The sequence below is a fragment of the Channa argus genome, chromosome 14 (assembly GCF_033026475.1).
Source record: "Channa argus isolate prfri chromosome 14, Channa argus male v1.0, whole genome shotgun sequence".
NCBI lineage: Eukaryota > Metazoa > Chordata > Actinopteri > Anabantiformes > Channidae > Channa > Channa argus.
The window spans coordinates 8,583,960-8,596,837 of NC_090210.1; the positions used below are offsets into that span (position 1 = coordinate 8,583,960).

Sequence of the window (12,878 nt, forward strand, 5' to 3'; positions counted from 1 at the left end):
AAGCCACACAACACCTCAAAATATCTGCTTTTATTTATCCTTTAACAAAACAGATTCAGAAATCACACGCCAACCTATATAATGGTGTATAAAAATGTAAGAATCTCAGGAGACATAGCAGACTTTACATGTGTTCTTTGGCTGTAGACGCCTGCGGAAGTCAGTGGTAGCAACACGTAAAGACACTGACTAAACAGGAGAGAAGCTTCAAAATGCACTCACTACATCAGAAGAGGTATCAATGTCACTGACCATAACTAAAACAAATCCAAAACGAGACAGCCATCCCAACTGGGCATTTACCCCTTGCAATGACATACAGCATATTAGTTTCCAGTGATTGTGATTGAACAGCAAGTGTAGCAGTAAAAAATGACTACAAATTATTTAGCTCAAAAGAAAAGAAAAAAAATAAACACAAACAAAATCCACGTATCCAAAGTAATGTGGCATATTGAGGACCAGATATAAAAATCTAGATATAAAACACTCACTGGCCACTTTATTATGTACTCCTGCTCAACTGACCATTAAAACAAAAATTTCATTTAATTTATCTTTACGTGCAGTGGTTGTTGTTTCTAGATGGACTAGTCCAAGTAATTCAGAAACTGTTGATCTACTAGGATTTTAACACATATACACACAACCTTTTCTAGGGTGTGCAGAGAATGGTCAAAAAGGAATAAAATATCCAGAGAGCAGCAGCTCTGAGTAAAAAAGCCTTGTTAATGCCAGACGGCAGTGGAGAATGGCCATGTGTTTGAGCTGATAGACAACAGTAAATCAAATAATGACTCATTACAACTGAGGTATGCATTAGAGCACCTCTAACAACACATCGAACAGTGAAGCAGATGGGCTACAGCAGCAGACCACACCTGATGCCACTCATATCAGATAAGAATAAGAATGAGGCTAAAATTTATAGGGGCTCACTAAAATTGGACAACAGAAGATCAGAAAAAATGTTGCTACAAAAAAAAGAAGTTTGTAGCAATATTCAGATTGTAGGATCAGAATTTTGATTAAGCAATATAAAATCATGGATACATCCTGCCTTGTATCAATGGTTCAGGCTGGTGGTGGTGGTGTTATGGTGTGGGGGATATTTTCTTTGCAAACTAAGGCCCTATAGCATCTATGGATAATTGTTTAAATACCACAGCCTACCTGAGTGTTGTTCACAAACTGGTTTCTTTAACATGACAATGACACTCAAATGGCCTCCACAGTCACCAGAATTCAATCTGATAGGGCATCTATGGCATGTGGTGAAACTAAAGATTCATATCATGAACCAAAATCTCTAAGGAACGTTTCCAGGCCCTTGTTAAATCTACACCATGAAAATATTAAAACAGTTCAGAATGTAAAAGTACTTGCAGGGTGTACCCAATAAAGTGGCCAGTGAGCATATATTTAGCATATCCTGAGGCTGTAGACTACTAGGTAAACGTGACTGTTGCACAAAACTGACATAATAGTGACGTTATATTTTTGACAAGCTGTATCATCCTTTTATAAGGTTGAACAATACATTTTGTCCAGGACTAAGTTGCATAGGCTGCACAAAAAAATAGCTAATTAATTAATAACTCTACATGCAGCACTATTTGTGTAAGACTATCAGACTAAGTAAAACGTAATAAAAAGTCAGTCATTTAATCAGTTTGAAATTAATCATCTTTAAAAATGAGGTGATCAAAGAAACACATGACATATTCTTGGCAAAAACCTTTACAATAATGTTTTTTCAAGAATGCACACAATTTACTCCTTGTATAAGGGCTTGTGAAAATGTATACTTTTTAAATAGTGATGCGATTTTTTTAGAATCCAACACTTGAAGTTTACCTGCTTGTAGTAAAGACTTTCCTATTAAAAGCTGCCTTATAGCAACTCAAAAATCTCAAATTCTCGTTTCAAAATGAGATGACTGCCTAAAAGTATTTAACTTGTGCTATCCATAATGTTAAAAAAAATTAAATAAAGTTTCCAAAATTTAGAAATCTGCCCAGTTAAACTGAAGGACATACAAAAAAAAGTATAGGTACACATGTATTAATAAATGTAGTATAATTCTTTATAAAATAAAACATTCGCAGCAGCACATCACTTTTGTTTTACTAACTCCTGAACTGCTCACAAATGAGCAACTAAAGGATATGTCTGCCCAAGGCAACAAGAGGTACTTGCAGTTGGGACTAGAGGGGTGGTGTGGGGGGTGGGGGGAGGGGATGTCAGACATTGGGGTAAAGAGACACTTTTATTTACCAAATTTGGTTTGAAAATAAATCTTACCTAAACAAATGCAATTCTCCACTGCTTAAACAAACTCCCCCTAATTTTCCTCATCTCTCAGAATTTACAATTCCAATGCTTGACCAATTACACTGTCAAAAAAATAAAAAAAATATACAGTTTCATATAATATTGGTCTGGAACTGAAAGGACATCACTAGTTATAAAAAAAGAGGAAAAAAAAAAAAATCAAGAAATAACAGTTCACCAAAGGCCTACAAGTGCAGTGCACCGATCAAATATTTCCCTCTGAATAAATGGGGGTTTCTGTAAACATTCAAAGCAGATAACAAAAGTTAAAAGTAGAATAACACATATGGTGTGGTTTGATGACAAAGCATCATCTTTATCTAAAAATTGCAAAACAGATGAGGAAAATACAAGTTTAAATGTGTCATAATTATCTCTGACTGCACAGAACCAGTAGGCTTTGTATGCAAAACGTGCCCATATCTAAACTAAATAAAGGCATATATCAGTTAATGCTCTGGATACAGGCAGTGTACATGTCCTCAGCACAGCCATAAACCTCATATAGCTGCTGGTTAAAAGTTAGGATTGAGGGTGACAATGAAAAGCCTAAGAAGCAGTGACTCCTTCCCACTCCACCAGGTACTGCACCTTGCCATCGAGGGTGACCCTCCGGGCCAGGACTTTGTACTTTTCCCCACAAGCCAGCCGCCCTGCTGCTCCAAAATAGCTGCTGATGGAGCTCTTGAGGTGAAAGAGCTGGCTATTGGGGTCCATGCCATGAACTATGTCTGCTGAGTGAAGCCCTGGGAGGGTGCTCAGTATCTCTGTAGCTGAGGGGTTTGGGTCTGCATGACTGGGAGGAAGGATCTCTGGGTTAGGGGGCTGCAGAGCCCGTCTTGGTCGCCCACGTTTCCTTTTTAAGGGTGGAGAGGAAACAGGCATGATGCAGGTGGTCGAGCGAGTCTTGCTGGAGCTACAGAGGCTGGGGGGGTGTTTGACAGGAAAAAAGGAAGTAACAAAATTGTTACAATTATACAAAGGGGAATTACAAAAAAAAAAAAGATGAATGAAAACAAAGTAGGGGCAAAAAGCTGTTAATGGTGAATGAGTCCCTGCTTATTACAGAGAGAAAGATCAACAGTTTAAAGTTAATAAAAGGCTGAACTTTATGCAAAGATACTGCCAGTATCCAGATGGTCTTGGCTCTGTGAGGCTTTGAATGAAAAGCTCACAGGTTCAAAGTAAGACTTGTATTCCCCTAATCTTTAGAACCTGTACCAAATGTTATAATCCATGCAATATTTTTAGCCAGATTTCTTTCAGGTGACAACCGGGGGGGAAACCAGAATATCCCAAAGTTCTCAATGAACCATGTTTTTAAGCAACATTTATGGCGGTATTTAAATCTAAATCCAAATCATGGATGATGAACAGTTCAGACAGATCAACAATGCCATTTATAGAACCAGAGATGTCAAACTGAGAAAAAGGTAAATCTTGCAATTGAATAGCAGACATACCTGGACTGTCTTGAAATGCTAGTTGAGGTAGTTTCTGAGGTGCTTAGAGCTCCTATTGATTCCACATCTGAGGTTCGTAAAGACAGTAGAGTCCTACCAGGTCTGATGTTGTAGGGATGATAAAAAGAGAAACAGTATGATAAAAACATTAAACACAAAAATAAGAAAGCCATTATACATATTACTCAATCTATTAATCAGCATCAGAAAATAAATAAGCAACTTATTTTAGCAAAACTGCCAAACATTTGTTGGTTCCAGTTTTTAAAATGTGAGAATTTGCTGCAGTAGTAAAATTATACCACTGCAAATTGTATATAAGTATTAGGCAAAAGCAATAAGATGTAAAATGCATAGTTATGATAGGAATTTACTATAATGTGATTTTTAAACCAATTAAAAAAAACAAACACAATAATGGAAACAATTATTAGTTACAGCCTTAAATGTACAGCAGCTTCGCCACTACACAGTGAAACAGTTGTTAGTTTAGAATTACATTTTGCACCAGCTTTTCACTTACTTGATAGAGGTTAAATGATCCAATTCATGCCGCTCTACTGATTGAGGCTTTCGCATTTGCTGTCAAAGCAACATAAAAATAGTTAATTCATCTGTGGATTTTCTTCTGCTCCATCTCCACAAAAATTAGGTTACATTTTTCTCACCAGAATGGGTGTGAGACCTAAGACCTCTTTAGAATAACAAATACCCACCCCTCTCAACAACTATGTGTACACCCACTTCACGCCCACCAAGACACATATACATATGCATACATACAGTACACTCAAAAATCACACACACACACACACACACACACACACACCTGGGACAAGAGTTCGCTGGACCGTTGTGGTTTAGCCAGTCTCTCTAGAGAACGTACTCCTTGCTTCCTCTTTTTCTTCTTCTTCTTCTTCTCTGCCCCATTGGTTAAAGTACTGCAAGTTCTACAGCAACAATAACAAAATTTCTCAACAGTTTCACAAGTAGTGGCAGTTGTGCACTGAAACACTGAAACAGTTGAGTTTCAGTCCATCAGTGAAAGAATTTACACGATGTGGAGCAATGTTTAAAACAGTACTTGTTGTAGCTTCTATCACTTTTTTCCAAATTCAGTTTGCAAATTTAGGAGCTTGAAATGATTAATTGAAACCCAGATATGTCAAAACCTTTTTCTTTTTGGAAAGTAACATTTTAATATCTTACCTTATGCCAGACAGCACTTTGGTGGACTTGCATCCCTTGATGGTGATTTCATGTGAAGCTCTATCCATCATTTTGCCAGTTGGCTCATCAGAGTTGGGCGGGACGGGAGGGACACGGATCCTCAGGCCAAACAAGTGCTTTTTTTTCTTTACTTCCTTTCCTGACATAAACCTGACAGAGATTTAAAAAAAACAAACAAACAAAAAAAACAGGTTAATGATAGGTAGGCTGTGCCATATCAATATTTTCATGATATATAATTTTAATTGCACCCAATTATATAGTTGCATGATGATATCCAACTGACACAAGTGCCACCACTTTCGACAGGGAGATAAATGAACTGAAATAAATTGACAAGCTGTGAAAAATAATTACATTTACATTACAAATTTAGAGATTTAAAAAAAACAAACAAACAAAAAAAACAGGTTAATGATAGGTAGGCTGTGCCATATCAATATTTTCATGATATATAATTTTAATTGCACCCAATTATATAGTTGCATGATGATATCCAACTGACACAAGTGCCACCACTTTCGACAGGGAGATAAATGAACTGAAATAAATTGACAAGCTGTGAAAAATAATTACATTTACATTACAAATGTACTTTTTAACAACTTAATTGGTTTAGACGAGTACTTGTAAAGTGTTTGGGTCCTTTAATGTGACTTACAGCTGAAAAGATATTTTTAAATGGTGCTTTTTTTTTTAAATGATCATTTACTGTTTATTAAATGAATTTTAAAATATTGTGATAGTTTTTAAGTTTATACTGCCTCTAGTAGGAAAATGAAAGTTAGTTTACAACTTACAACAATAAATGTAACAGTGAATAACTTACGTGATGCTGTTGTTGTTTAATGCCTCCAGAACATTTTCATATCGCTCTGATCTTGGCGTTTTGGCAAGCTGCACACACACACGAGGGGAAGTTATACAGGAAAGTCAGAGTTCAGGGCAAATATGCTAAATATTTAAAACAATCAGCACCATATGGTTTCAAAATCCACTCTGGTAGTCATGGTATTCTAATTGATCATGCTAATAATGCAGTTTTCTGGACTCCAGTCAACTGAATATTTATCTGCACATTTAGCTCCTATTTACTTTGCAAAGAGCACGTGTATGAATTGGATTTTGATCACTGTGAGCCAAATCCAAAACTTATTTTTGTATTAAGGCTTTATAAAAACACTGTCACTGGATGTTTTAGAAACCTCCTTAAAAAACAAAAAAACAAAAACAAAGCTATGGTGGTAAGGTGGATAGCAATGGTGTGTCACAACAACAATTCTAATGTCCCCAGATCAAATCTGTCTGACGGCTGCAGCTTCTTCGTTTGGAGTTTATCATGTTCTCTCCGTCCTTGCGTGGGTTTTTTTCCTCCAGGTAGTCGGGTTTCCTCCCACATTCATGCATATTAGGTTAACTGGTGACTTTAAATTGTCCATGGGTGTGAAAGTAGGTGTGGGTTTTCTGTATGTTAGGGTTGTCCCGACACCAGTATCAGGCATTGGGCCCGGTCCTGCTTTTGTGTGCTTATACACATAAAACTTCTTAAACTTATTTAAAACTTGTTTTCAATCTTAAGACTTTAGCCAAAGTCTTAATTTTACTTAATTGGGTTTAGACTTTAGTTAAAGTCTTAAGATCTAGTTAAATACTAGCTCATAAAAAATGTTTTAAAAATGTATACATTTTGGGACTGACATTTCTCGATGAGGGTTATATTCACCAACTCAAGCTTTATGAAATTTGCTTTGTTGTACAAAATTATTATACCGTCATATTAATCTGTAGACTTCATTTGATGTGGTCTGACCCCAAATCTGTGCTTTCTTTGTCTTTTTTCCTTTTTAGAGAAAGTTGCTTAATTTATGAAACACTGGTTGCATTTATATTAGTTTTGGTAGAAAAAAACCTGAAAATTTCCATTCCTTGCTGACTATGTACGTCTGTCTGTCTGACTGTGTTGGCCTGAGACAGACCGACTGGCGACCTGTTCAACTTGTACCACGCCTCTTGCCTAATGCTAGCTGGGTAAGGCTCCAGCCCCCCATGACCTTGGAGAAGATAGGCAGTTAAGATAATCAGTGGAAAGTTGGTTTTTACCTCTCCAAGCTGTAGAAGCTCCCAGTTGTCGTTGATGTAAGCCATCAGGTCCATCTCAGAATCAAAATACTTTTTCTTGTGGATGACACTCAGGTTGTAAAGACTCAAATGTGCAACATCCTCCCTAAAATGTTTTGATAAAACATACTGTTACTTCAATCTGCATGTCAATAAAAGAAATCAAATATCTTTAAAAAACGTTTGAGAAGAATTGAGAGTTTGTAAAGCTGAGAGATGATGCTAATGTAGTAGTGTCTATAGAACACCCACACAAAAAGCAAAAGTTTTTGTCACATCAGTTGAAGTGCTTCTCTTTATTTAGTTTAGACTGATCCTGTATAGGTTCATATTTATGTGGAAATATGAACAATTCTCAAGTGTTCAAAAACGTTTTCAAGCACCACTGTGCATCTTAAGATTAACTTACCATCTGAGAGGCAGTCGGCTGAGGTACTCTGGTCCACCATTGCAAACAGAGCAAATGAACAGATAAAACCTGAAAAGGCACATAATATCAGCTGACTTTCACTTCAAACCTTTTGTGAACAAAGGTCAACCTAAGTGTCATGGTGTTTTTATTGTTTTAGTAAGTTAGTAAGATAATGTCCAAAGATATGATAACACAAACCAAAGCTTGTGTTTGGTAAAGAAAAGTTCCTCACCAAGCTGAATTTCCAGTATTGTCTCTTGCAGAGCAGCTTAGTGTGATCCAAAACAGATCATATTAAAATAATAATTTTTTGAAAAGTTCTTTTCAGTCATTTTAATTTGGGGACAATATTGGCTGGTCTTACTAGAAAAACAGAATTAATGTATTAATGTAACCTTGTTAAATATATCATATATAAATTTAATAAGACGGTTAAACCAGGAGCCTTTTCAACAACCATGCCATAGATATTTATAATTATCGAATATACAGAAAGTAGCATTTGCACCTGTCTCCATACAGCATAGGCATCTGTAAGCAATGAAGACAGGCCTCATGGAACCACTGCTGACACCGGTTACACTGCAACATTTTCAGGTACCAGCTAAAGAGGAAAAAAAAAAAAAGTATTGATATATGTGATAGTAAATGTTTTGGAAACACATGCCTGAAGGAGGTGGTGCATTCAGATTAATCTGTGTGCGCTTTCAAAAATACGCAGTGTGTAACTCACTCTCCGGGGCCTCCACAGTAACAGTAACATTGCTGGTTGTTCGTCTTGTGGCCTGGGTCCCACCCTAGTTGGTCCAGGGCATATGGGAAGGACAGGTGCAGCTCCATGTGCTGTTGCTGCTGCGGCTGCTGCTGTTGCTGCATAAAACCTTTAGCCGTCACTCCCCTCCTGTGCGCACCCCCAATCTTTAGATCACATAGACAATAAGCATGTCTACCCAAACACAAAACAATGTACATATACATACATATACAGAACATACTCCTGAAATTATCTTGGGGACTCCACATTTTCTCTTTTCCATTTTGTGTTACAGTTAAGCAAACCAAACAATGGGTCTCGTGTACACTTGTGTAATCAAAGCAAACAACATAAATGAAAGGATGTATGGATATATACTGAAAGCAAAAGCTTTACCTTGTGTATAGAAGTTAGCTCACACTCTGAGCAGAGCCACTTGTCATCTGAGTCTATGACAGAAGCATCAATGATGGGGGTGTGGCACAGCTGATGATAACCTAAAAGAAAAACATAAATGTATATGAAGACACAATCTACTGGATCTTTCTCTATGAAATGACAAATACCATAATGACCAGAAATCAGAGTCCAATTTGCATGTGCCATTGAGCCACAACATTAAAACCACCTCATGATTTTACTGGTTGGCCTAATCTATGTAGGTATGTAACTAAGTAAAATGAAAAGAAATATAATATGAAAGAAATGCACTGTTTTTTGTTTGTTTTGTTTTTACCTTGTCCACACTTGTCACAAATGACAATTTCATTAGGTTCATCAGAGGTTTCATCCTGGCAAATGGAGCAAACAATGTCATCGTCCTCATCATCCTCATCATTTTCATCCCCTAAACAGACAGAAGACATCAGGTCATGGAATCACAAATCTTTCAACTTTTTTTCCTTTTCTTTTTTTTGTTCGCATGTTGATTTGGCACAGTTTTTACACCGGATGCCCTTCCTGACGCAACCCTCCCCAATTTCTACCGGGCTTGGACCAGCACTGCACAGCTGGGCATGGGAATGGGCTGTTGGGTGTTCGGTGTCTTGCCCATAGACACTGACATATAGCCAGGACCGGGGATCGAACCACTTACCCTGTGGTCTGTGGACGACTGCCTTACCAAGTGATCTACAACCACCCCCTAAAATCCAACTCTTTCAACATTAGCCATTATTCAGGCTAGTAAGGCCTGCAAATTGTATTCCTGGAGTACCTGGAGCAATTAAATCAATAAAGAGTCACATTATTGTCAATTCCCTCATTTTTTTTTGATGCTCTGAACTTCAAACATATTTAAACAAAATTTGACATGTGTATTTCAAAAGCTTGGCAAAACTTACTGAGCTACTGGACTATTAGAACACTAGATTATCCTACTTGAATAAAAAAATACTTTTTTAGAACCTTTAAGGAATAACCTAAAACCAGGCCTTTGGTCTACTGCACTTGCAATGTCACAGTTTAGTGAAGTACAGTTAAGTGAATAAGTTTGCATCCCTTTTTAAAGGGGATGACAAAAAGAGCAATTGGATGGAAAAAAGGAATGATGTTTTCCATCAACATTATTTAATGCACAGCTAGTACAAATGTTCAAGTAGCAAAAAAGATTAAGGGGTGTATCAAAAAAAACTTAAAATAATGAAAATCGTATTAGTGCAAAAGTAACATCTGTGAAGACCATAATCCAGAAACAGAAGCAACATGGACACACTAAGACTCTCCTAAAAAGTGGAAGACCAAGAAAAATAATTGAAAGAGCCACAAGAAAACTTGTTCTACAGCTATGCAAGAATCCAAAAGAAACAGCAGGGGACCTGACAAAGTTCTTAGAGACAGTTGGAATAAAAGTCCACATCGCCACAGTCAATCATAGTCCACATAATTCTGGATTATTTCTGAGAAAGAAACGCAGGGATCCATTGTCTAGACATAAGGCAGCACTTAAGTCTGATAATACTCAAAGTGTTCTAATCATTTAAAGTACAAAGCAAAGCCAACTCATGAATGGTCTAAAAAGGAATATGTTGAATATTTAACCATGACCTTCTCATCCTCCAGACTTAAATGTCATTAAAAACATGCAGATAGATTTCAAGAGCTAAATGTGCACTAAATATTATGTGGATAAATATCTTTGTTTTACTCTTTGCGTCATTTCAATGTAATGGGATCCAAAGTTTCGTACTCAGTTGTACACATCTGTATTAATGCAGCAAAATGAGTGCTTCCACCACTGGAGGTCAGCAGAGCAATACAATATTAACTTAGCACAAGTGGATCAGCCGTCATATTAAATAGTAGTTAACTTCTCAAATATTCATATGATTTATAATGTAAGTAACTATGTGCCTAATTAAGCATTTTAACTGAATGAGCTGGAAGTTGATACACCTCAGCCTCTTTGTGTATCTCCCCTCTACTCATGTTCACATGTGGGCAGTACGCTGCTGTTCCACTGATGCCAGACACTGGGGACAGTTAACTGTCAACAACAAAAGTAGGAAGATAAGTAAGGCAGACTGGGGTGTGGACAACACATATCCCAAATTTGAAGAAAAAAACACTTAATATGTAAAGTATTGAATTTCAGATGGCTTTAAACAATAGCAAATGTCTTTTAGATTATCTGTAAATTGTTAATAGACAGCCTTTTATTCAGTATTATTTGAACTGACTTACCTGTTTGAATATCTTTCCAAAGAACCCAAGACTTTGATCGATCCTCAAAAATCACAAAGCATCGCTGCTTGTCCTGATCTATCTAAAGAAGACGTGAAAAATAGATTTTGTTCTCAAAAAAAAAAAACCCCCACATTATTTTTAAAATGGTAATACACTGTGATTTTCATATCTAAAAAAACAATGCTTTTATAAATCTTAACAAGGTTTTAAATTTTATTAAGTTGACTAAACCAATCTGACAGTGCTGTGATAGAAAAATGATTACAGCACCTGAAGAAGTTTTTTCTTCATACCAACCTTTATGATTGTCCCCAGGTAGAACAAGCCATCTGACCACCGGGCCAAGACATCCTGTCCTTCTGTGAACCTGGCAGACATGCTGTCTTCTCCATATTCCCTCTTAGGAGAAAGGCTTGTGGGGGACAAGCATGCAGCCTGCTGCCGCTGGGGGTGAGCTCTGTGATGGACAGACAGGTGATCCACAACCCCTGAGTCTCTGAAAAACAGCAAAAGGCAATGGAACAGGGGGACAGACATGCACTTTCTATAAAAGGAATAAATGATATTTGTATTATCTCGTGACATCTTTGCATAACTGTCAGCAGTTCAGAGCATTTATGATGCTGAAGGAAATGTTTTATTACAATTAACAAAGGGAATAATGTTTCATTGAGAAAAAAAAAAATCAAGCTTTTCACACAAGCTTTAAGAAATAGTACAGTATAGAACAGAACAAACACCAATGTAATTTGTAACTTTAACTAGTTTTCTAAATGACTTCACAGGTAAAAAGATATACCTGAGAGTCTTTACTGCAATAGTATCCTGGGTGATGGCAAAGGAAAATAAAAACAGAATCTGATTGATTACCGAAGAGCTTACAAAACAACGACAAACTAAAACACATGCCATTTCCCCTCGACTGGATACAAACAACAGACAATTATACTATTAATTAGCGCTAATTGGCAATTAAGCACAATCACGCAATCATCGAGATGACTGCGGGGCAATGCAGAATAGTTCTATAACATTTTAAACTTGCCCTGTACACCTGCATTATATAAACTTTAAAAATCACGCAAATGTTACTATAATCAATCTTTATAACTTAATTATATATGTATGTGTATATATACACATACATATATATACACACATATATATACAGAGAGAGAGAGCTGACTGTCAGTAACAGTGTCAGTGTTAATTACACAAATGTGGCATTTGATATGCTTTGATTTCTGCTGGAAAATATCACTCGGTGAGCAATGTTAAGAGATTTCGGACTTTATTTTTGGTTCCTTTTAGCCCCTGTCGGCCCAACCGAAGTTCCCTTTGTTCGGGTACTGAGTCAACATGGCAAATACCAGCCCCATGAGAGTAAAGGGGACACTTTGAGAAAACGATACATATTCAAAAATAAGGTGCATATCACTAAGAAGTCACCAGGCCTGAATGTTAGCATGAATAACCCCCATTGCAAGCCGTAACCCAGGCCAGATAGCTGGCCGTCGGACCCACACCCCCCAGCAGGAGGAAAACATGATGACAACAATACCTCATTCGGTCACCTCCGCTTCTACAAATAACTTGTACAACAAAATAACCGAATATCAATGACCGCTGTTTCCCGCTCCTATTGACGTTTAATTCATGTTAAAACTATGTCGCGAAAACTTGCGGGGCTGCGTCGTCTTCAGAAAATAACAAACGGTTCATTTTCCCCAAGCATGTTCGCCATTTTGGTTTCCCGCTGATGATCGGGGAGTGCATTGTGGGAAGCGCTTAAACGATTGCTGCTGGTTGTCTCGCTGCTACGTTCACCTTTTTTCAAACATTTGAAATTGTAGGCAGGGCATTTACCAAGCAGCCCATATCC

General features: G+C 37.2%; 1 protein-coding gene across 4 annotated transcripts; it reads right to left on the minus strand.

The window, feature by feature from the left end:
* Positions 1-15: 15 nt before the first annotated feature.
* mtf2 (metal response element binding transcription factor 2) lies at positions 16-12,786 on the minus strand. 4 transcript variants are annotated; one of them, XM_067475743.1, is made up of 17 exons: positions 12,558-12,784; positions 11,796-11,821; positions 11,294-11,492; positions 10,994-11,075; positions 9,048-9,158; positions 8,708-8,808; positions 8,291-8,475; positions 8,066-8,161; positions 7,790-7,825; positions 7,555-7,623; positions 7,128-7,251; positions 5,857-5,924; positions 5,007-5,177; positions 4,627-4,747; positions 4,321-4,379; positions 3,798-3,899; positions 16-3,259 (listed from the first exon to the last, which is right to left on the minus strand). In XM_067475743.1, exons 3-17 carry the CDS (start codon positions 11,372-11,374, stop codon positions 2,884-2,886), a joined length of 1,782 nt encoding a protein of 593 aa, XP_067331844.1. In that variant the 5' UTR covers positions 11,375-11,492; positions 11,796-11,821; positions 12,558-12,784; the 3' UTR covers positions 16-2,883. The 4 variants fall into 4 exon arrangements, with proteins under 4 accessions (XP_067331844.1, XP_067331843.1, XP_067331841.1 ...); XM_067475742.1 differs by lacking the exon at positions 11,796-11,821 and having other exon boundaries at positions 8,291-8,427; positions 12,558-12,786; XM_067475740.1 differs by lacking the exon at positions 11,796-11,821.
* Positions 12,787-12,878: the final 92 nt, after the last annotated feature.

Bases quoted from the DNA above. Each gene is read 5' to 3' on its own strand.
- mtf2 (XM_067475740.1), bottom strand. The intron at 8,162-8,290 runs GTGAGTTACACA...TTTCCTCTTTAG, and splicing joins TACTGTGGAGGCCCCGGAGA to CTGGTACCTGAAAATGTTGC. The intron at 7,252-7,554 runs GTAAGTTAATCT...AAAACATTTTAG, and splicing joins AGCCGACTGCCTCTCAGATG to GGAGGATGTTGCACATTTGA.